This window comes from Sus scrofa, chromosome 3 (genome assembly GCF_054392235.1).
Source record: "Sus scrofa isolate SSC_HxYL_T2T_F1_AM1 chromosome 3, Sscrofa_HxYL_maternal_Yorkshire_Landrace_v2.0, whole genome shotgun sequence".
In the NCBI taxonomy this organism is placed as follows: Eukaryota; Metazoa; Chordata; class Mammalia; order Artiodactyla; family Suidae; genus Sus; species Sus scrofa.
The window spans coordinates 125,021,990-125,045,340 of record NC_139385.1 but is presented as its reverse complement, the minus strand read 5'-3'; the positions used below and the strand labels follow the sequence as shown (position 1 = coordinate 125,045,340).

The following is a 23,351-nucleotide window of genomic DNA, read 5'->3' as shown; positions in this document are numbered from 1 at the left end:
TTTTTCTTTTTAGGGCTGCTCCTGCAGCATATGTGAAGTCCCCAGGCTAGGGGTTGAATTGGAGCTGCAGTTGCCAGCCTACACCACAGCCACAGCAATGCCAGATCCTTAACCCACTGAGCGAGGTCAGGGATCGAACCCATGTCCTCATGGATATCAGCCAGGTTCTTAACCCTCTGAGCCACAACGGGAACCCCCTGCATTTAGAATTTTCTGAAAGTAAAATTGGATACCGTCTTTCCTAGAACTCTCAGAGTTGCTACCCAAATGTTCTCTGGCCTCCCCTAGTTCATGGGCTCAGAGAAGGCCATCATCGGTCCTTCAGATCTCTAGCTGGAGCGGGTGGGGTTGTTTTACCCAGAACCCAAGCCACTGCCAGCTGCTTTCATCATCTTTCTCTTCCACTGACCACTCTGGCCACGCATAGGCAGCTTGGTCAGCCTCCACCACAGCCTGGCATCTAGGCCAACAACGAGGGTCTGCCAGGGCCATGACTCCCTCCCTGCCTCCTCTTCCAGACCACTGACCTCTTGTCTGTCCTCCCTTCTGCTTGTCGTCACCTTCTATTTGTCACCACCAACCCTGTCAGAGGTGGACCACATGGGAGAGCAGCTGGGATCCCAGCGACCCAGGCCTGCGTCTGCCCCTCAGCCCTCTCTGTCCCCCACACAGACCCCCCCAGAGGCCAAAACCTCAGGATCTGCCTCACACCTCACCTCAGCCCCCCGCTCTCTTATGTCCAGCCCCAGCCACTCCGTCTGGCCTCTCTGTTGAGGCCTGGCCACTGTGTTCATCCCTCAGGGTGCTTTCTGGCTCTTAGTCCTGCCAGCTGTCTCCCAGCAGTCTCAGCCCAAGGAAAGATCTAAATGGTTCTGACTCTAAGTGAAGCTGAGTTCCTTCCTACATGACCACTAAGCCCTAAACAAATCAAGGGATATATGTGTCTGGGCTTGAAGAGGTCCCTGGAGATTTGCCAATAGTTAAAAAGCCCTGGAAAGGCTCTGGAACATTCTACAACACTTAGGAGGTGGGGCCAACCCGTTAGGTAGCTCTGATGGATGTCTCACACCTCTGTGGTCCCTGACTCAGCCCAAATCCAGAATTACAGGGGTTTGGGTATGAAATCTGAAGGACAGCCTGGAGGAAAGATCAGAGGGGGAGCTGCAGTCAGGCTAGGACAGCAGTGTTGGAGAAGGAAGGGCCACACAACACGTGACAGAAGTAACCTCGCCAGGACTTGGTGGACAGTGGAATCGAAGGATTAAGGAGAGTTCCAGGTAGAGGAACCAGGTGAAAGGTGATGTCCTCAGCTGGGACAGAAATACAGAGTTCAAGTGTGATTGTTCAAATAGAATGCCCGTGAATGCCTCTGCGGGGGTGGAAGGGCTTAGCTGGAAACTGAAATCAAGAGCAGAGGTGAATCAGTGACGCTGAGCACGAGAAGCCACTGCAGATGTAGCCTCTAAATCAGGCTTCAGGGAGTTCCTGTTGTGGCTCAGTGGAAAGGAATCTGACTAGCATCCATGAGGACGCAGGTTCGATCCCTGGCCTGGCTCAGGGAGTTAAGGATCTGGCGTTGCCATGAGCTGTGGGTGAAGGTCACAGATGAGGCTTGGATCCCGAGTTGCTGTGGCTGTAGTATAGGCTGGCAGCTACAGCTCCGATTCGACACCTAGCCTGGGAACCTTCCTATGCTGTGGGTGTGGCCTTAAAATCCAACCCCCCCAAAAACAAAAAAACCAATCGGGCCTCAGAGGCCTCTTTCAGACATACAGTGACCATATGGCTTGGTCCTGGTTTACATCCACTGTCCTGGTTTGTGCCTATTGTCTCTGTTAGCACCTCCTTCACTCTCAAACTGTCCTAGCTTAGATGACAAATTGTATCGAAACTTGAGAGACTGCAGGGGAGGGAAAGGCAAGTGACTCGAAGTCAGGCCCCTTTTTACTCCCGTGACTCTTCTCCCTGGACCTCCTTTCCCTTCCTGGATTCCAGTATTTTCTTTTTCTTTTTCTTTTTTTTTTTTTTTTTTTTTTTTTGGCTTTCCTGGGGCTGCTCTGGTGGCATATGGAGGGTCCCAGGCTATAGGGGTCTAATTGGAGTTGTAGATGCTGGCCTATGCCAGAGCCACAGCAACACCGGATCCGGAGCCGCATCTGTGACCTACACCACAGCTCACAGCAACGCCGGATCCTTAACCCACTGAGCAAGGCCAGGGATCAAACCCGCAACCTCATGGTTCCTAGCTGGATTTGTTAGCCACTGAGCCACAACAGGAACTCCCGGTATTTTCACCTTTCTCTATTTTCTTCTTCCCTCTGGCTCGTTTCCCTTTCCCACCTCCTTAGAGAAGAGCCCACCCCAGCTGCATAGACTCAAGTAAGTTCTTTCAATCAGGTTACCCCAAGTCACAGCCTTGTGGTGGCTGAAGGAAGAAAAAGCTGAGGGCCAGCTGCTCAGCCTTCTTGGGTGCTGGCTAGGCCAGGTCATGGAGTTAGCATTGGCTGGGAGGTGGGAGGCCTGCCTTCCAGCCACAGCTCTGCTTCCTTTCTGCCGTGTGACCTTGGAGCAAAGCATTTCTGCTATTGGAGTCTCTCTTTCCTCTGCACAAGGTGGAGCTCGATCAAGCGATCTGAATTGTCTCTTCCTGCTAAGTTGTGTTCATCTTCTCTTGGGGTTCAGGTAATGGGATGTGGGATGTCAGTCACCTCGGAAGAGAAGGTTTGTGTGTATGTGTGGATGGGGGCCTACCTGGGGTACCAAGGCTGAGGACTAGAGTCCATGGAGCCTCCAGAAACACCAGCCTGTGTCTATGCTGGAGCTATTGGTGACGGTCAGTAAGAAGTCGCTGGTAACCTGGGAGGTGCACTATACAGCGGGGGTGGAGGGGGCGCTATTAGTCTTCCCACAACCCAGCAAGGCAGTGGGATTTGTAGTGAAACGTAGCTTCAAGTCGAGCTGCCCCTGACCTCTCTGAGCCTCAGTTTGCTCCTCAGTAAAATGGGGTTAATGAGACAGCCTCTCCACGCCGGCTGAGGCTGGAGGTGAAAGATGTCCTAGAGGCAGCAACGGCTGCTAGGATCGCAGCGGCTGAATGCCAGGCAGAAGCTTTAGGAAGCCAAGCAGGACCTGGCGTGGGACGGAGGCCCGGAGAGGCGCACCTCTTAGCCGGGAAGCGGATCCGAACACACTCCACCGGGAAGAGGAGGCCGACGCCCACCCCCGACCCCTCGGATGCCGCTTCGAGCCTTCCTTTTCCCTCCAGGCGCCGGCCTGGGGTGCCTGGTCCCCGGCTGTCACCTGGACTTTCGAGGAGGGGGCGGGCGAGCGGGGCGGGCGGGAGGCGGGCCTTGGCGGCGGCGGCGGGGGCTGGGGGTGGGGCAGGGGGCGGGGGGCGGGGGGCGGGAGGCGGGGGCCGGCGCCGGGCCGGGAGGCCGGCCACGTGACGCCCGCAGCCCCTGCCCGGCAGCCAGGCAGCGAGCGCCGCGGCGGCCCCAGGAGGTGGCGGCGGGCGCGGAAGCCCGGGCCGCGAGGGACTGGCCGTCGGGGCCCCAGGACGGCGGCCCCGGAGGCGCCCATGCCATGGAGAAGCTGGCGGCTGGGCTGGCCGGCCTGCGCTGGAGCATGGGCGCCTTCCCGCTCGACCTCATCGTCAGCCGCTGCCGCCTGCCCACGCTCGCCTGCCTCGGGCCAGGTACCGAGGGTGAGGGGAAGGGCGACTGGGCGACCGCGGGGCCATCGGGGACCCTCCCGGCAGGTGCTAGCGGCGCCGAGGGGATGCGGCCCCTGCCCTCCTGCTCCCCGACGCGGGCCCAGTGCCGCTCCTGGCGCCCCTCCCCGGAGACCCGGGGCTCACCAGCCAGGGGCCGCCTCCTCCCCGGTCCCGCGGAGAGGCACAGGGACAGAAACCTGAGACAGGGACTGGGGCTGGGCCCGGGACAGAGTTCTCCGGCCCAGCTGGCGCCCGGAGCGCGGCGGAGCCACCGAGCCCGCCCCGTCGGTGCACCCTCTTCCCCCCCGCTAGCCTCAGACCCCCGCCCGGGCGGCGCCCCCCTGCAGGCCTTTGTCTCCGGCCTCTCACCTCGATCCTCCCGCATCCCTTGGGTCCCGAACTCCGTCTTCCCACCGCTACCGCCCCCCAGCCCCGCTGGGTCCCTCTTGAGGCGCTTCTCGCACCCTCCTTTCGCGGCCGGAGGAGCAGCCTCCGGTCCTCGGGGACGGCAAGCCACCTCTGGGCTAGACTGAGCAAGGCTTCCCGCCGGGCGTGCCCCCCAAGCCCCCGGCTCTCCCCACATCTCGCCCCACTTCTCTTTGGGGCCCGGGGGCCAGGGCGGCTCTGCTGATGCTTGTGGGCCCCCGAGAGGCAGTGCGGAGCGAGGGGACTGTTGGAGGGAAGGGGGGCTGCTTGGCTGGGGGAGGGGAAGGAGTCGGGGCTGGCAGCCAGGCCGGGGGTTTTGTGTGTGAGAAGAATAGGGGTTTGGCCCGCGCTGGCACACTCGCTTCCCTGAATGCTAATGGGGCGCGCGGCCACAGGCTCCTCGCCTCACCGCGAGTGAAGCCGGGCAGCCCTTCCGCCGACCTGCGGCGGCGAGGAGCCGGCACAGTGAGCGTCAGCGGGTCCCAGGCGAGGGCTCCGTGAGAGCGTCCAGGCCTGGGCCGTCGGGCAGGGGTGCCCGGCCCTGCAGTGTCTTGCTGTCCGGATGGTCAGCGTGTGATGCTGAGACTGCCCATGTCAACAGCCAGGCTGTGTGTGTCTTCGTGTGAATGGAATAGGCTGGCCCTAGATTCTGCCCCGCCACTTCCCACACATCCTCTTTGGCATCTCCCCCGCCTAGGGCGTCCTTTTTGAGTTCCCCCGTCTGGCACGCCTCCTTTGGTCTCCCCTGACACCTCTGGCACTCTTGTCTTGTCTGCTCTTGTGCATCTGTTATAATGGTCAGTTTATTGTCTTGCTGCTGGGCTGCAGGCTTCTTGAAGGAGGGCTGGGGTGTGATGGCCCAGCGGTCTGTCTGTGACCCTGGTGGCTATGGCTGTGGTCAGCTTCTGTGATCAAAATTGCGGGTGTGAATATGTGATCAAAAGTGCGTTTTGGAGGAGTTCCTGCTGTGGTGCGGTGGGTTAAGAATCCGACTGCAGTGGCTTGAGTCTCTGTGGAAGCATGGGTTTGATCCCCACCCTTCGAAGTGGGTTAAAAGGATCTGTGGCTGCAGCTGCAGCGTTGGTCTCAGCTGTGGCTCGGATACAGCCCCTGGCCTTGAAGCTTCCATATGCTGAGAGTGTGGCAAAAAAAGGAAAGAAAAGCATGTCTTGAAGTCGTGAAGTTCCCTACGTGCCTGTGCATTTGCGAGCCGCCCCTTGGTGGGACCATGGGACCGAATTGGGTCATTGGGGTGACAAGCCCCTTTCACTGTGGGCCATGTGGCTGTGCTCTGCTGGCTCAACCCTGGTGACCATGAGCCGTGGCTGTGGGTATGTGTCCTGTGTGGCTGTGGCCTGCATCCCTGCGGAAGGGGCTTACGAGAGCTCTGAAAGGCGGTTGCAGAGTGGGAGGTGAGGAATTTAGGGGGAAGATTCAGACCCCCTCCCCCCACATCCATATACTACACAGAGTGGGAGCCAGGCCCTCCTCCAAGGTCCCAAACACCCCCACCCTGCTCTCTGCCACCAAATGAACACACTTCAGGGAGTCCCCAGCCAGCCGAGTAAACCATTTCCCATTTGGTTGGGTGGCAAAAATTGAGTAAGTTTGGTCGACGGGGGCTGGGAAGGAGGCGTTCCCCACCCCCACCCTCCCCACCAGCTGCATCCAGGAGACGGCTCGCAGGCCTCCTGGAAGCTAGGCCAGCCTGCTCTCCTGGAAACCGTTGCTGGGGTTGGAGCCTCTGGGGCCCAGGCCCCTCCTAACACCTTTGCCCCAGTGCAGCTTCCCCCTCCGCTTTAAAAGCCACCCCCCCCCCACCATCGTCACTGTCTTCCAAAGACTGGGAGGATGCAGGGCTGAAGGAGGGAGTACCGAGAAGCAGCTTCTCTGAGATGGGGCGGGGGCTATCAGGTTCTCTCCCTTCTCCTTTGAGGTCTCCGGGATGCCGGAGGCTGCCTGGAGAGTGACTGGGAAGGAAGGGGCTGCCCAGAGAGCGCGGGATCAGCTCCTCTAAGCCCTGCCGTTCTCCTGACCCCCATGGCTCTGGGGGGCCCCTCCCAGCTGGGACCCACAAGGCACGGGGCCTTCTTGGTCCTCTCTTTGCCCCCAGCAAGGCCCTCTTTCCCTGCCCTCGGCATTGATTTAGGGGCTGGGAATACTGCTGGTGTGAGCTCAGGTGATTCTGAGGCCCCACCCCTGCTAGTTTGCTGCCCCCACCTGAGCGCTCAGACGGCCTCCACTCAGCGCCTCCAACTTGGCCTGTCTTCTCTGTTCACATCCATTCCCACCTCCCCTTCAGGGCTCCTGGAGGGCAGGGGCCGGGACAGCAGGCAGCGCAGTGCAGGCGGATGATGAATGCGGGACGGCGGCTGGGCTGGTTGCTGGGGCCCCTTTGGGAGCCTGAGGCCCGGGAGATGGAGCTTGATTCAGCTCCAAGGTCACAGCTGGCAGCCCGCCTGTCCCATGAGCATTGCTGGCCTGGACAGGGATCATGGGGAGCTGTCCCCAGGCAGGGTCTGGGTGAGGAGGCGAGGAGGTCGCCCCGCCTATTCTTTCTGCCCCTCCTAATGTTGTCTCTTTCTGTCTGTCCTTCCTCCTCTCGCCTCCGTTCCCCTCCCAGGGGAGTATGCCGAGGGCGTCAGCGAGCGAGACATCCTGCTCATTCACTCCTGCCGCCAGTGGACAACAGTGACAGCCCACACCCTGGAGGAGGGCCACTACGTCATCGGGCCCAAGATTGACATCCCCCTGCAGTACCCAGGTGTGCCCAGCCAGGGACAGATGTCCTAGAGCTGGTGGGAGGGGTGAAGGGTGGGGGCTGGGCATGGGAGTCAGAGGGAGTCTTGGCAGAAGCTGTTGCCTTTCCTTGGAGCAGAAGGGACGAGCGAGGTCCTGGCTGGCAGAGAGGTAATTAGGATTAAGGTTAGAGTTAGGGCCCAGTGGTTTTCACACTGCTTTCTAGAGCCCTGGGTTTCTGGTTTGAATCATTTCATTTTATTTTATATTTTGCTTTTTAGGGCCGCACCTGCAGCATATGGAAATTCCCAGGCTAGGGGTCCAGTCTGAGCTGTAGCTGCCAGCCTACACCAGAGCCACAGCAACACAGGATCCGAGCTGTGTCTGCGACCTACACCACATCTCACAGCAACGCCGGATCCTTAACCCACTGAGCAAGGCCAGGAATCAAACCCGCCACCTCATGGTTCCTAGTCGGATTTGTTAACCACTGAGCCACGACGGGAACTCCCAAATGTTGAGTTTTTAGACTTTTAAGATGATGCTAATGACTTTTGACTTTTATCTGTTTTATATATGCTGCTGATGTCCTAAGGTTTTGTTTGAAGGGAAAGGATTCTGCTGCTAAAAAAAGGGGCCTGAGCAGGGAAGTGACGTGCCCAGGGTCACACAGCTAGTGAGCAGCAGAGCCAGGGCTGGAAGGCAGGTATCTTGACTCCTAGACTGGTGCTTCCCTGCATGAGGGATGCAGGGTTGTTGTCCACTATGGGGGAGGGATGCCAAGTCTGGTGGCCACATTCCGGAAATGCCTCCATGTGAGCCGGTCCTGTACACTGAGCACGAGCTGCGCTCCAGTGGCTGGGCTGAGCGTTTGCATCGTTGCATCCTCACAGCAATGCTGTGAGAAAGTCTCACCAAGCTCCTGGGGTTAGTTAGCCCAGTTCTGTGTGCACCTGCTGTTCACCCTCAGCAAAGGCTGGACTCCTTTGCTCTCAGTCCCTTTCTCACTGGTAGGTCATTTGCCCTCTGGCCCGGCCTGGGTTTCTCCTGAGCCGGTGGGACAGGACCAAGCATTTTACAGGGCTTCTGCTCTTGACAGGACCCTGTGAACTTGCTATTCCTGTAGCCCCCACAGCCCATTTAAAAGATGTGGAAACTCTTTCCAGTATCTTTCCCAGCCAGGCTTCTGTTCTGGGCCTGGAGCCCTTGGAGAGGCCTACCCAAGCTAGAAACCGCCCAGCCTCGCTATCTGGCATTGGTCCAGGGAGAGGTCCCAGGTCTTTCTCTTAGGATTAAAAAAAAAAAAAAGCAAAGAGTGGACAAAGCCCTCGCTGACAGTAATGTGACTTCAGGAACAGTGCCATTTCGGATGTGTCTTTAAAATCCGGGAAGCCAAGGCGCAAAGCCTCCCAAGGGACTCTGAAGTTGTCCATGGGACTCCTGCCCCCCCCCCCCGCCCCCCATCTCTTTTGGTGCCTCCTGAATGCCTGGGTAGGACGGTGCTCCTGGGGTGACAGCTGGCCTACGGGGGTTCTCATCCCCAGCCCCAGCTTCCTGGGTGGGGGCAGGGGGGCCGAGGCCCCCTCGGAGGCGGCGGGTAACGAGGTAGCTGTAAGCGCAGAGCTCCTGGCCGCCGGCTCCTCCTAATGAATTAATAATAGCGCGGGCGGCAGCGGCGGCTGAGGACCGTGGAGGGGGACGCAGGCCGGCGCCCCTGCACCAAGTAGGGCTGAGCCAACGCCCGCCGCCTGGGCCTCGAGACCAAGGCACCCTGCGCGAGGAGGCGGGGACCCCTGGCTCCTCGGGGACAACCCGCCCCCGCCCCGCCCCGTCCAGTCCAGTCCTCCGCGCGGCGCTGCTCTCAGCCCCCGCCCGCCCTGCGGAGCACTGGGCAGCCCCCGTGAGCCAAGCAGTGTGCTTCTCTTTTACAGACGGGAAAACCCAAGCCCATAGAGGTGAAACCGTTTGCTCAAGGCCACCCAGGTGGCAGGTGGCAGAGCCGGGATTCAGCCAGGTCCGTCCGACTCCGTAGTCTGTGTATTTACCTACCATTTTTTTTTTACAGAGCCTCTGCCCTGGGTCAGGTGCTGGCCGGGAGGGGTGACAAACAAGACCCCGTTTCAGGCTGGCAGGGTGGTTAGGGCCGCACCAGCGTGCTCTGGGAGTCAAGGGCAGAGAGGAGGGGGCAGGCCAGAATAGGGCAGGTCCCGAGAGCCGCCGGGGACCTCAGGGTCTCTCATGGGGGAGGCAGGAGAGGAAGCTGCCCCCAGTGGGGCTGCAGAAGGAGGAAACGGCTTCCAGAGGCCAGAACATGGCTCCCGGGAGGACTCCCTTCCTTCCTCCGGGCAGTGAGGACCGGGGCTGGGCTCAGGCGGTGGCGGAGGGGGTGGTGCTGGCTACCATGGTTACATCGATCTTCTTCGCGGCCACATCCTCCCGGCTCCGGCCCTGACTTGGCTCCAGCTCTCCCCACAGGGGGCAGGGGGCATTTCTCCCTGACTGGCTGCTTGGGTCTGGGGGGTTGTGTGTGGATATGGGGGAGGCTGCGGGTAAGAGAAGGGGGCTATTCTTGCTGGATGGTCGCTGACCTGTGACTCAGGGTCCCCCCCCCCCCCCCGCCCCCGCAGACCCCTGTTCTGTGCCAGGTTCCCTCTCAAGTGTCTCCCTGCTGCCCTCTGGGGCCCTGACACATCTGAGGCCTCTTCCCACCAGGATCTCAGAGTGGGTGGGGTGGACGGCATGGGGTGGGGGTGGGATATGTTCCCTCCAGCTTTCTCCTGGGCATTTCCCCCTCTTTTTCTTTATTCTCACTCTTCCAGCTCCTAGATGATGCTGCAGGCTCTGCCCCAGCCCTTTGCTCTTCATACTCTGCATGGGGTGGGGCTCCAAGAACTCCCATACTGTATACAAAATGGTGTGTGTGTGCCAGCTAGGAGTATACTGTGAGAATATTCTGGAAAGAGGGTCTCCAAAGGGTCGAGATCTTCTGTTCGTCCTCTTCCCTGAGCTATCCTGCCTGCCCCACAGCCGCCGCTGCCTCCTGTGGGCTGGTGACCTTCTGACTGGGGGCCCTCAAGCTCGGCACTCACTCGCTCAGCTGCGCTGGGAGCACCTCCTGAAGGACTTCACTTGGCTCCCTCGGCTTGGCCCATGCCGCACAACTCCCTTCTTTCCAGGGTCCCAGGTTTTTTTTGTTTTTCTGTTTTTTGGTTTTTTTTTTTTTTTTTTTTTTTTTTGCTTTTTAGGGCTGCACCTATGGATATGCAAGTTCTCAGGCTAGGGAGCAGCAGCTCACAGCAACACCGGATCCTTAACCCACTAAGTGAGGCCAGGGATTGAACCTGCATCTTCCTGGACACTAGTCAGATTCGTTTCCACTGTGCCACAGCGGGAGCTCTCAGGGTCTGAGTTCTCGTTAACAGTTCTGCTGTCTCCACTTCTGACCAGGCTGATGGTCTGAGTCCCTTCCTCCCCACCCCACTCATCATCAGGCAGCACAGTCTGCGAGGCTCTCTTCAGCATACCTCTTGGTCTGCTCATTTTTATTCTTCACTCAGTTCTTTTCAAGAACTCATTACTCAATGACAAGAAAAAAACTACAAAAACCACAAACACATGGAGATTAAACAACATGCTACTAAACAACCAGTGGATTACTGAAGAAATCAAAGAGGAAATAAAAAAATACCTAGAAGCAAATGACAACAAAGATAAGACACTCCAAAACCTGTGAGATGCAGCAAAAGCGGTTCTAAGAGGGAAGTTTATAGCAATACAAGCCTACCTTAGGAGACAAGAAAAAGCTCAAATAAACAGCCTAACTTTACATCTAAAGCAGCTAGAGAGAGTAGAATGGATAAGACCTAAAGTTAACAGAAGGAAAGAAATCATAAAGATCAGAGCAGAAATCAACGAAAATAGAAGCGAAGAAAACCATAGAAAAGATCAATGAAACGAAAAGCTGGTTCTTTGAAAAGATCAACAAAATTGACAAACCCTTAGCCAGACTCATCAAGAAAAAAAGAGAACTCAAATCAATAAAATTAGAAATGAAAAGGAGAAAAAAATTAAAAAAAAATTAAAAGTGAGACAGACATCACAGAAATACAAAGGATCATAAGATACTACTACATGCAACTATATGCCAATAATATGGAAAACCTAGAAGAATGGACAAATTCTTAGAAAAGTACAATCTTCCACAACTAAACCAAGATGAAATAGAAAAGTTGAATGGACCAATCACAAGTACTGAAATTGAAACTGTGATTAAAAAACTTTCCATTGTGGCTCAGTGGTTAGCGAATCCGACTAGGAATCCTGAGGTTTCAGGTTCTATTCCTGGCCTTGCTCAGTGGGTTAAGGATCCAGTGTTGCTGTGAGCTGTGGTGTAGGTTGCAGACGTGGCTCAGATCCCACGTTGCAGTGGCTTTGGCATAGGCTGGTGGCTATAGCTCCAATTAGACCCCTAGCCTGGGAACCTCCATATGCCACAGGGGCGGCCTTAGAAAAGACAAAAAGATCAAAAAAAACAACCCCCCCCCAAAAAAAAACCACCCCAGACTTCCAACAAACAGGACCAGATGGCTTCATAGGAGAATTCTATCAAACATCCAGGGAAGAGCTAACACCTATCCTTCTGAAACTAGTCCAAAAAATTGCAGAGGAAGGGATACTTCCAAACTCATTCTATGAGGCCACCATCACCCTGATACCAAATCCAGACAAAGATACCACAAAAAGAGAAAATTACAGCCAATTTCACTGATGAACATCGATGCAAAAATCCTCAACAAAATACTAGCAAACTGCATCCAACAATACATTAAAAGGATTGCGCATCATAATCAAGTGGGATTTATCCCAGGGATGCAAGGATTCTTCAATATCCACAAATCCATCAGTGCGATACACCACATTAACAAACTGAAGAATAAAAACCATATGGTCCTCTCAGTAGACGCGGAAAAAGCCTTCGACAAAATCCAACACCCGTTTCTGATAAAAACCCTTCAGAAAGTGGGCAGAGAGGGAACCTACCTCAACATAACAAAGGCCAGATATGACAAACCCACAGCCAACATCATTCTCAAGGGTGAAAAGCCGAAAGAATTCCCGCTGAGATCAGGAACAAGACAAGGATGTCCGCTCTCGCCACTACTCTGCAACATAGTTTTGGAAGTCCTAGCACAGCAATCAGAGAAGCAAAAGAGACAAAAGGAATCCAAATTGGAAAGGAAGAAGTAAAACTATCACTATCTGCAGATGACATGATACTATACCTAGAGAATCCTAAAGACGCTCCCAGAAAACTGTTAGAGCTCATCCATGAATTTGGCAAAGTCGCAGGACACAAAATTAATACACAGAAATCAATGGCATTTCTATACACTAACAATGAAAGAGCAGAAAGAGAAATTAGGGAAGCAATCCTGTTTACCATCGCATCCAAAAACAAAACAAAACAAAACAAAAAACCTGGGAATAAACCTACCCAAAGAGACAAAAGACTTGTACTCTGAGAACTATAAGATGCAGATGAAAGAAATCAAAGAGGACACAAACAGATGGAAAGATACACCATGCTCTTGGACTGGAAGAGTCAATATTATCAAAGTGACTGTACTACCCAAGGCAATCTACAGATTCGGTGCAATCCCTATCCAAATACCAAGGACATTTTTCACAGAACTAGAACGTGGGGTTCGGGGGGTGAGCTGTAGCAGCCCAGAGGTACCCTTGGGGAGTTTTGTGGAAGGAGGAAGACCAGCTAAGCGGACCCCAGGAAGCGACCTCACTCCCCTGGCAATAGAGTCCAACAGGACTTGGAACCTGGGGAGCCAGGCACCCACTTCTCTCAGAGAGGACAGAGGAGGGGTGGAGTTGCTCTGCTGTGTCCCACTCTCCTGAGGCCGATGGCGCAGCAGAGACAACATCTGCGAAACCAGCAGAAAATGGATCAGAACTCAGGGCAGATGCCTCTGGGCCTTTGCCCGCAGGGACCCAGAGGTCGCACAGGGAGGGGGCGCTCCAGCCCAGCGCAGGGACTTCTCTGATCCCACACCATAGCCCTGTGTCCCCTCCCTGGATGATTGTGTGTAGAGGGGTTTGGGAGGGGTGAGTGGGTCTGCCTCAAGCAAGAGCAGGCTGACGAGGGGTTGGATGCCTGCTGGGCGGGTCCCGTCCACACCCCAGGACAAAGCTGGCTGGGGAGAAGGTGGGTGTTGAGAGTCAGGGATGAGCCCTGGGCACGAGCTGTACCCCCAGCCCTCCAGTCTCATTCCTCCCAGGGAGGGAGTGTCTGAGCAGACAAGGCCTCATCTGATCTGGGAGCAGAAGGTCAAGGGAGCAGAAGAAGCTGCGAGAAGATAATGGCCCTGAAGAGCTCTGACGCCTCGGGGCCAGGCCCTCTGCCGCTCGCTGTCATTGCAGAGCCCCTGCCCGAGACCCGCCAGGAGCTGGGCGAGGAAGGCAGAAGGCCTCCAGATGAAACTCCACACAGGCTGCTCCCCGGGGTCCTCTGCTGAGCTCATGGGGAGCTCAGCACATCTGGCTCTGGCACAGAGGACAGAGTCCACCTATGCCTGAGTCTATGGGATGGCCTGCCTGCCCCCCCCGCCCCCCCCCCCGCCCCGAGGCCCAGCCTGAAGCTCCAACAGGAGACATGGAGCCAGAGGCCAAGACACAACCCGGGCAGGGAGAACTTGCAGCTGCTCTTGCAGCAGGCCCAGGTCCACATGGGGACTCACCAGGCCTGCAGGGAGAAGCTGCAGCTGCTCTGGCAGCAGCCCCAGACACTGATGTGTGTCTCCCTCCGCTGGAGGGAAACGTCGCACCGGCTCCTGCAGGAGACTGAGGGCCGGGGGGAGAATTCAGCAGCCCCGCAGGGACAGCCTTCACTGACTGCTCCAGCCCCCCACACTAGGTCCTGCGCTGGCTCTTGCAAGAGCCCCAGGCCACTTTCCAGAACCACCTTCCCCAAGGTCGCCTCCGCCCTTGCAAGTACCCTCCCCATCAGCTCCCCCAAAACCCCCTCCCCCTGCTCCCCTTCCCGAAATTTCCTCTCCTTCCCCTCTCGTGATTTGTCTTTGGATGTTTGTTCATTTCCTCTTCCTCTTCCATATTATTTATGGTATACTTTATGGATCTTTAATCCACTGAGTGAGGCCAGGGATTGAACCCGCATCTTTACACAGACTATGCTGGGTTCTTAACCCACTGAGCCACAGCAGGAACTCCAAAATAAAGTTTTTTTTTTTTTTCTTTTTTCTCATTTTATGGTTGTACCTGCAGCTGTGAAGGTTCCCAGACCAGGGATTGAACCCAAGCTGCATCTGCAGTCTGTGCCACAGCTGCCACAACTCCAGGGGCTGGGAATCAAACCGGCAATGCCAGAGACAAGCTGAATCATCCGCCTGCTGCGCCACAGCAGGAATTCCTTGTCCCTGTTGTCTTGATGGCGTTCAGCTTGGATATTGGTCTCTCCTTGCACATAACACTCCCGTGGGCTTCCTTCTTAGGGAGCAAAGTCCTACCCTTTGGCACCCAGAGCCTCTCATGACTCAGTCGTTGTCCGCATCAGCCCTCGCCATCTGGGGCAGGCAGTCTGTTTCCGCGAGTCTTGCATGTGCTGTGTCTTCCACGTGGAATGTCCGTTGTGTAAAACTCTTCACTCTTCAGACCCCCTCAGACCCTCAGGCAGGTCTCCCCCCTCGCAGTGGTCCTCTGGTTCTTTTGTCATGGCTCTGTTGTAGCATCTGTCACATCCTGCCATCACACACTCTATCTGAATTTTCTCGAGGGCAGACTGTAACTTACCCAGATTGGCATGCCCAGTTGGGCCTGGACCAGTGTCTGGCTTGTAGTGGGTGCTCCAGAAATGCTTGTGGGATGATGAATCAATGGGACTCTGACGGCGGCAACCACCAGGATGACAGCAGAAGCGAAGGAGTCACCTTGTCTTCTCTTGGCCTATACAAGACTCTCTGCCTTTTGTGAGGCCCGGGAAGAGGCCATCTGTCCAGATGCCGGGGTGGTTCACAGCCTCTTTGTGCTCAGGTAGGCGGGCACATAAAAGGTGTGCAGCCAGCGAGGTCAGACAGTTACCCAGAGTGGTGTCAGCTTTGTGGATTCTCATCGTTCTTTAAAGTCTGCGTGTGTGAAGGGCAGCTGCTGAGCCAGCCGCAACAGCCCTGGACTTCAGGTTTCGGAGGGCCTCGTGTGAGGGAGGCTTTGCTCGGCTCAGATCAGAGGCCTCAGGGACAGTGGGGCTGGCCGTTGGACCAGGGAAGGGCTTGGGAACAGGGCAGAGATCAGAGTGGCTCTCAGGGGCCTCCAGAGCCTTGCGTCAGTGTAGGTTAGCCACGCAAGGGCGAGGCGCAGGATGACAGATCCGGGCAGGCCCACGATCATCTGCTCCAGCCTCCTCAGTTGAGGACTTAGAGCCCCAGAGAGGGGAAGGGATTTGTCTAAGGTCACAGCAAAGCAGAGTGGGGCTGAGACCAAGCTAGGAACTCAGCATCCGCAGTGCCACACTCACGCTTGGCCGGAGGACAGCTCTGCATCCAAGTGTGTGGGTGCCAGTTTGCACTTGGGTTTCTCTGAGTGGGCCTATCACACACGCATAAGCTCTCCCCTGGGTGAGTGCTGGGCTTGAGTTGCCGGGGATCTGTGCTCACCACCCTGCTGAGGCTTGAACCAGCTGCCCAGCTCCTTCCACTAGTGCAAACCTGCCCTTCTGCCCACCTGAGTTCCAGAGGGGCTGGCTGGGCAAGAAGTGCGGACCGTGAGGCCTCTTGGGATGCAAGCAGGCCCACCTTAACAGCCGGCTTTCCCGCCCGTGCAGGCAAGTTCAAGCTGCTGGAGCAGGCCCGGGATGTGCGGGAGCCGGTGAGGTACTTTAGCAGCGTGGAGGAGGTGGCCAGCGTCTTCCCCGACCGTATCTTTGTGATGGAAGCCATCACCTTCAGTGTCAAGGTCAGTCCTTCCCGCACAGGCACGGTGCCTCTGGGTTTCCGCTATCCTGGGAGGCAAGCCTGACCCTGGTTGGAGGGTTCTGGGAGGTAGAAGTGTCACCGTGTGGCTTGTGGCGGCCCCTCGAAAGCCTTTGGGTGGGCGTATGAACTTCCTGGAACTGGGCCCAGGAACTTCCTGCAAAAGGCGGGGAAGCAGCAGTGTGTGGAGGGTCACGCCCTGCCTTGGGCACCTTTCAGGGCAGCCGGCCTAGCATCCGCTGGTAGGGCTGGTGGTTGTGGCGGACACGTGGCGCGGTGCCCTACTCATGTGCAGCTAGTTCTTTATTGCTTACAGACTCTTTCCTTATCCCTCAGTTCATTTTTCTTCAGAGTTGTCTTGTTGACTAGGTGGAGGATTATTACTGCCCTAATTGTGAGAAATCGCTAACAAAAGTTGCCATATAGTGAATATTTTCTAAGTATTTCACTGTACATATAGTCTATTTAATTCTTACAGCAATTCTTCCAAGTAAGAGTAACTAAGGTCCCAGGAGGTAACTCATTGAAGGCGGCACAGCCACCACGTGGCCTCTCCAGGATGGACGGTCCCCAGTCCAGCGCTCTTGATCTGGTCTCAGACCTGGGAAGGACCCAAGAGGAGGGCAGTCCTCCTGGTTTGCGAAGGGTTTCTTGGGACTGGCCTAACCGGGGCGCTGGCTAAGGCCTTGTCCCGTTTCTGGGATCCCCAGGTGGTCTCGGGGGAGTTCAGTGAGGACAGCGAGGTGTACAACTTCACGCTGCACGCGGGCGACGAGCTCACTCTCATGGGCCAGGCGGAGATCCTGTGCGCCAAGACCACCAAGGAGCGCTCGCGCTTCACCACCCTGCTGCGCAAGCTGGGCCGGGCCGGGGCGCTGGCCGGGGTGGGCGGCGGCGGCGGCGGCGGCGGCGGGGGTCCAGGGGGCGCGGGGGCCGCGGGCGGCGGCGGCGGCGGCGCCAGGCCCATCAAAGGCAAGATGCCCTGCCTCATCTGTATGAACCACCGCACCAACGAGAGCCTGAGCCTGCCCTTCCAGTGCCAGGGCCGCTTCAGCACGCGCAGCCCGCTGGAGCTGCAGATGCAGGAGGGCGAGCACACGGTGCGCGCCATCATCGAGCGCGTGCGGCTCCCGGTGAACGTACTGGTGCCCAGCCGGCCGCCGCGCAACCCCTACGACCTGCACCCGGTGCGGGAGGGCCACTGCTACAAGCTGGTCAGCATCATCTCCAAGACCGTGGTGCTGGGGCTGGCGCTGCGCCGCGAGGGCCCGGCGCCGCTGCACTTTCTGCTGCTCACCGACACGCCGCGCTTCGCGCTGCCGCAGGGCCTGCTGGCCGGGGACCCGCGCGTGGAGCGCCTGGTGCGCGACAGCGCCTCCTACTGCCGCGAGCGCTTCGACCCCGACGAGTACTCGACCGCCGTGCGCGAGGCTCCCGCCGAGCTGGCGGACGACTGCGCCAGCCCGCGCCGCGCGCGCCTCTGCCTGCCCGCGCCCCCGCGCGCCCCCGCGCCCGCCCGCGCCCCCGCGCCCGGCCCCACCGGCGACGGCGACCAGGAGTACATGAGCCCCGACTGGGCCGGCGCGCCCGAGCCCGCCGCGCCGCCAGTCGAGATCCCCTACGAGGAGCTGTGGACGCACCAGGCGGCCGAGGGCCTCTCCGAGGGCAGGGCCCGGCCGCTGCCCGGGCCCGACCTCATCTCCTTCGGGGCCACCGGGCCGCCCCGCCTGGAGCCCGAGGCGGCGCCGCCTCCCGTGCCTCCCAAATCCGAGGCGGTGAGTGGACGCGGTGGAGGCCAGGAGGGTGGGAGGCGGGACGCTGAGCTCTGTGGGCACCATCCTCCAGGAAGGTGACTGCCCATCCAGGAGGCGGGGATTGGGCTGGAAAAGCTAGTTCTCCTGGGCCCCAGCCTGGACATCTCAGCCTCCAGCCCCTGGAGGGTGTGACCGAGGGAGGCCGAGGTGGGGAAAGGGGAGAAGCAAAGGAGGAAAGAGATGCAGGAGCATTTGCAGGAAAGGATACCGGGGACGGGTGGCTTTGGGAGTTGTGGGGACAAGGATGCCAGCAGGTCCCCAGCCTTAGCGAATGGGGGATGAGCCCACAACAGCATTACCCAGAAGGTTCCACAGAACAGAAGTCCCTCACATCGTACAGTGAAAAGAAGGTTCTATAGTGAAATAAGTTTAGCAAATGTAGTCTGGGATTCCCAGCCCTCCCCCTCCTCACTTTGGTGCCACAGACTGTTTATGTAATAAAGGCTCTGAGAAGTCCTGCACTAAGAAAACCCAGTTATCTGTTTAAGACAGAATTTTCCACCCAAGCTCGTCCACAGACTACGGACTGAACGTCGCGTGGGGTCCACTTTGACTGTTGACCTATAAGGAAGGGATCTAGGTGGCAGATACTTGTGCTTCTCTTTCTGTTCCTCATTTCTTTTTTCTCTCCCTTTCCTTGAGGAGGGAATATGTCTGTTTAACTGATTGGTTTTGATCTACATCTATTTTTTTTCTTTTTTTTTATACATTCGTGGTGGATTTTCAAGGCCAAGGGAGACAGTGTATATGTTGTGGGCTCTCGATGAATGAAATGGGCTGGAGAGACTAGGAGGAGCCGGGTGGGTGGGTGAGCAGCTGGGGCGTAAGGCAAGGCAGCCTCTTGGCAAAGTGGGCCAGTGTCAGTCCCAGACACCTCCCCCCTCGCCCCCCTCAGCTGCTTGGGGACAGAGGGTAGAGTCAGGACCCTGTGCTTGCAGGTGAAGGAGGAGTGCCGCCTGCTCAACGCCCCACCTGTGCCTCCCCGGGGTGGCAGCGGCAGCGGCCGGCTCTCGGGCAGCCCCCCGGTGCCCCCTCGCTTCCCCAAGCTGCAGCCTGTCCACTCCCCCAGCTCCAGCCTCTCCTACTACTCCTCTGGCCTCCAGGATGGGTGAGCCCCTTCCTTCTCTTGGTCCTGGTCCTCCTCTGCTGGATGGAGGCAGGAAGGGTGGGGCGTTTCCGAGGGCGCGGGCTGCTGAGCGGTACCTAGGGAGCGGGTGCTGAGGGCTGGGACTCCCTGCTTCAGTTCGCTCCTTTCCTTGCTGATGCCGATGGGCTGGGAGCAGGGCTCTGGTTGCCTCCGGACTGGGATCCGCCAGAGGATGGAGTGCTCCTTGCTATTTCACATTTTCTCCGCAGTTCGGTTTAGTTTAACTTTGCTTGGTGGGGGCGGGGGGGGTGCAGAAGGAAGACTAGGGCCATCCCAGATGGCCACTGGGGGCCGGGCCAGGGTTGCTGGGATCAGAGCGGTGGCCTCTGGGACCTGGCCGAGCAGTGGCATGCCGTGTGGTGTGCGAGACCCTGTCCAGTTTCCCTCTTGCTCTGCTCACCCTCCTGTCCGTGTCTGTCTCTCTGCCCACAGGGCGGGCTCCCGCAGTGGCAGTGGCTCCCCATCACCGGATGCCTACTCCCTCTACTGCTACCCCTGCACCTGGGGGGACTGCAAGGTGGGCGAGTCCTCCAGCCGCCCAGCTCCAGGACCCCTGCCCTCGACCACGCAGCCCAGCCAGGCCTCCCGAGCCCTCGGAGAGCCCCTGAGCAGTCGAGCTGCCTCCCTCTTGGGGAGCGACACCCCCGTCAAGACCTATCACAGCTGCCCGCCTGCTCTGTTCAAGCCCTCCCACCCCCAAAAACGCTTTGCTCCGTTCGGAGCTCTCAACCCCTTTTCCGGGCCTGCTTACCCCACAGGCCCTTCAGCGGCCTCCTCTTCGGGGCCCCCGGCCACCTCGGGCCCCCTGGCTACCTCCAGCCCCGCTTATTCCCCAGGCCCAGGCTCGCCAGGCCAGGCCTATTCAGCTGCTCCCACTTCCTCCTGTCCCACCTCCTCCTCCTCGTCCTCCGAGTGGCAGGACCCGGCCCCGGAGCCCTTCGATCCCTTTGAGCTGGGCCGGGGCAGTTCTCCAGAACCAGAGCTGCTGCGCTGTCAGGAGCCCAGAGCTGTGGGGGCACCTGGGCCTGGGCCTGGCCTTCCACCCCTTGGACCCTCCAAGACCTTTGAGCCCGAAGGTTTGGGGCTGCGGCAGGTCCCTGCCCCGCTGTCCCCAGCGGCCTTGCAGGGACCTGAGGCCGGTGGAGCACGACTCCTCCTGACCCAGGGGCGCCTCGAAGGGCCTCCCGCCAGTCCCCGGGATGGGACCCCAGGCTGGGGAGGCCGGGATGCCTCCTCCTGGCAGCCCCCCGCGGACCTGTCTGCACTGTCCCTGGAGGAGGTCTCCCGAAGCCTGCGTTTCATCGGGCTCTCGGAGGACGTGGTGAGCTGCTTTGCCCGAGAGCGTATTGACGGCAGCATCTTCGTGCAGCTCAGTGAGGACATCCTGGCCGACGACTTCCACCTCACCAAGCTGCAGGTCAAGAAGATCATGCAGTTCATCAAAGGCTGGCGGCCCAAAATCTGACGTCCCAGCTCGGAGCTGCTCAGCTGGATTTCAGCACGGAGGTCCCGGGGGCCAGCCCTGGGTCTGCAGGGGGCCAGCGCGCCCAGAGGCGGGGCCTGCCTGCAGGGAGAACCTGGGCCAAGACTGAGGCTGCTCAGCAGCCGCGCGGAGTGCATCCAGGGGAGACACGCCCGGAAACAGGGTGCTCTGGGCCAGACCCCTGCCTGCGTCCTGCCTTGGCAGAGCACGCGGGAAAGGGGCTGGAGGCACCAGTGCACACGTGGGCCTGGTGACACCCTGCTGCGGTTCCCAGGGGAGGGCAAAAGCTGGCCTTCGTGGTGACCTCACAGCTCCCTCTGTCCTGCTGCAGTGCTGCGCTGACACTGTGCACTTCACGACTCGTACGTAGGTGCGGGCTGGAGACAAGGGAAGGCACGGGCCGTCATTTAAGCACAGATTCCTCAAGTGCCCTCTCTTCTCTGTGCTCTGTGGGCTCTTGGCCTAAGCTGCCCCGGCATCAGGGTGCCGATTCCTCTATCTCTGAGATGCCCTCCTTTTCCCTCCGCGCCACCGTGTGCTGCGGCCCTGGCCCTGCACACAGGTGCACGGAGTACCAGCCTGTGCCGCCGCACCTGGGGCTCCACCTCTGGGTTCCGGTTGGTGGGCGACGGCTTTGGAAGAGCACAGCTCTGCTCTGGACCTACTTAGGGAGCCAGATGCGCCCCCACGTCTGCCGCCCCCTGGCTTCTGCCCTGAGCTCACTGCAGCTGGCCCGCATCCTGCCTGTTGGGTCCAGTCCAGGAAGACTCCGTGGAAGAGCAGGTGGATTGAGGGTGACTGCTCCCTGGTTCTCGAGGCAGGTGGCCTTCGGTCATTCCCACCCATCTTCTGTCCCATCACTTAACTCTGGTGAACACACGGTGTCCTGCCCTGGTTTTCTGTCCCTGGCACAAGTGGGATGGGGAGGAAGGAAAAAGCATAGTAGCTTCGGGAAAACCTGCTTTTTCCCTCCTGGAGGTCATCCTTCTGCACTTGTGCACCTGCTTCACCAAGAGCAGGTCTTGGTGGCCTGGATCTCAAGCACAGCGACCTGGCAGCACTCAGGGCTGTCCTCACCTACCAGAACCACTCTAATCCCTAGTGTCTGGGCCAGGGTACCCGCCTTCTCGTCTGCCTTACAAGATATTTATTTCCTATTTCTGCCTAAAGAGTAACAAAGCTGTGCCAGTGCTCACGCCCAAGTGGGCTGCCTCGGCGCCGAGGTCAGGGGAGTCAGGAGGGAGAGCACAGAAACTGGGATGCTGTGACATTTGGTTTCCTTGCCAATCACTGAATGAATCCTCAAGTGAAATAAATGCTAGACCACTGAAGAGCAGCGCAGGTGGAATCCTGGTGTCAATTGCGTGCTTTCAGAAGGCCACCGGGCCGAGTGGTGCCGTGCCCGAGGGCAGGCGAGGACATGGTGTGTGCTTGGGCCCACTCGTTCCTCAGAGACAGCTGGTAGAGCTGCCCTCGTTCCCTTCTGAACCCCCCCCCATGGGCCCCTAAACTACTAAGAACCTTCAGTTCTCACTAACCTTTCACACCTGCCTAGTGCTGCTGCTGCTGGAAAGGTCACACTTCAAAGTTCAAGTCACCACCCAGGTTTAACTTCCTGTCTGTCTAAACGCCTGCCTTGAGGCTGCCCAGACCCCTCACCCCCAGAAGCCTGTTCACGGCCTTGGTGTAGAGGATCAATTCCCTACCTTCTGAGTCACCGAAAGCCCTGACTCAGAGACGCCTTGGTTTTGGTCTGGCTTCCTAGCAACCAGACTCTGAGTGTTGAGCTGGGGTAAGCTCCCTGCCTGCCAGTCCCCACAGCAGAGCTGGCACCAGGGGGCTATTTGAAGTACTCGCAACTGGAGGAGAGGCAGGGGGACTGGGTGGCATCTCAAAGTTGAGATTGCACAGTGTGATGGGACCGGAGTTAGGATTCTGCCCACACTCAAGTGTGGATCCTCCTGCCAGACCCAGTGAGGAGCCCCGAAGCTCTTTGCTCAGATTGGCTACTGCTGCTGCCAGAACACAGGGGCAGGAGCTTTCCACACCAGAGGGCAGGGCAGGGGAGCAGTGGAGGCTCTAGCAGGGTGGGGGTGGCGGTGGCTCCCACGGGCTGCCCATGATCACCATGTGGGCACCGTCCACTTTCCATTGCTTCGGGGCAGGACACACTGACCAGGAAAATGTCACCGCTACTGCTTACCGCTCACCTGACATCCTGAGACACACACGTGAACAAGTCACACCAAGAAAACAGTAAAACTGGAGTTCCCGTCATGGCGCAGTGGTTAATGAATCCGACTAGGAAACGTGAGGTTGCGGGTTCAATCCCTGGCCTTGCTCAGTGGGTTAAGGATCCAGCATTGCTGTGGCTGTGGTGTAGGCTGGCAGCTACAGCTCCGATTTGACCCCTAGCCTGGGAACCTCCATATGCCATGGGAACGGCCCAAGAAATAGCAAAAAGACAAAAAAAAAAAAAAAAAAAGGTAAAACTGCAAGGAGGACATGCAGTTTGGGAGCGGAGTCTCCTTTAGGTGCTGGTCCTCTGGACCTCTTAGTCTGCTCAGGTTAGCAAGAGCCTCTTCCCCCGTGGGCGTTTATGTACAGTCAGTTTAAAAGGCTTTAGTCTCCTCAAATCCCACTTTCCAGAGTTCCCATAGTGGCTCAGTGGGTTAAGAACCTGACTGGTATCCATGAGGATGTGGGCTCAATCCCTGGCCTCACTCAATGGGCTAAGGATCCAGCGTTGCTGTGAGCTGTGGCAGAGGTTGCAGATGTGGCTCAGATCGGCTGTGGCTGTGGCCGGCAGCCACTGCGCTCTGATTCAACTCCTAGCCTGGAAACTTGCATGTGCCACAAGCGCAGCCCTAAAAAGAAAAAAAAAAAAAAAAAAAAAAAAAAAATCCCATTTCCATCCTCACAGTTTCTTTCTTAAGGTGCCACCCCAAACTCTTCCAATACATTCCCACCTCCAAAGCACAGGGCTTTATTCCAGTTCACTCCTTGAAGGAAAGGGGGTTAAACCAGAAGGACAAAG

The 23,351-nt window shown here is 58.0% G+C and overlaps 2 protein-coding genes across 4 annotated transcripts in view; both read left to right on the top strand.

The window, feature by feature from the left end:
• The window catches only part of HADHB (hydroxyacyl-CoA dehydrogenase trifunctional multienzyme complex subunit beta), a 602,797-nt gene that overhangs the window by 494,657 nt on the left and 84,789 nt on the right, over positions 1–23,351 (top strand). The window lies entirely within an intron of this gene.
• On the top strand, positions 3,454–21,650 carry GAREM2 (GRB2 associated regulator of MAPK1 subtype 2). Of its 3 annotated transcripts, XM_003125325.6 has the most exons (6): positions 3,454–3,694; positions 6,762–6,902; positions 15,723–15,853; positions 16,581–17,645; positions 18,623–18,792; positions 19,264–21,650. In XM_003125325.6, exons 1-6 carry the CDS (start codon positions 3,583–3,585, stop codon positions 20,294–20,296), a joined length of 2,652 nt encoding a protein of 883 aa, XP_003125373.3. In that variant the 5' UTR covers positions 3,454–3,582; the 3' UTR covers positions 20,297–21,650. The 3 variants fall into 3 exon arrangements, with proteins under 3 accessions (XP_003125373.3, XP_084875918.1, XP_020943393.2); XM_085019792.1 differs by lacking the exon at positions 3,454–3,694 and having other exon boundaries at positions 6,770–6,904; XM_021087734.2 differs by lacking the exons at positions 3,454–3,694; positions 6,762–6,902 and adding an exon at positions 14,755–14,935.

What these genes read in the sequence shown, in the direction of transcription:
- GAREM2 (XM_003125325.6), top strand. Translation starts at nt 3,583, where the DNA reads ATGGAGAAGCTGGCGGCTGGGCTGGCCGGCCTGCGCTGGAGCATGGGC. An exon ending in CATCCCCCTGCAGTACCCAG is followed by an intron (nt 6,903 to 15,722) that starts GTGTGCCCAGCC and finishes CCGCCCGTGCAG; the next exon opens with GCAAGTTCAAGCTGCTGGAG. An exon ending in CCATCACCTTCAGTGTCAAG is followed by an intron (nt 15,854 to 16,580) that starts GTCAGTCCTTCC and finishes TGGGATCCCCAG; the next exon opens with GTGGTCTCGGGGGAGTTCAG.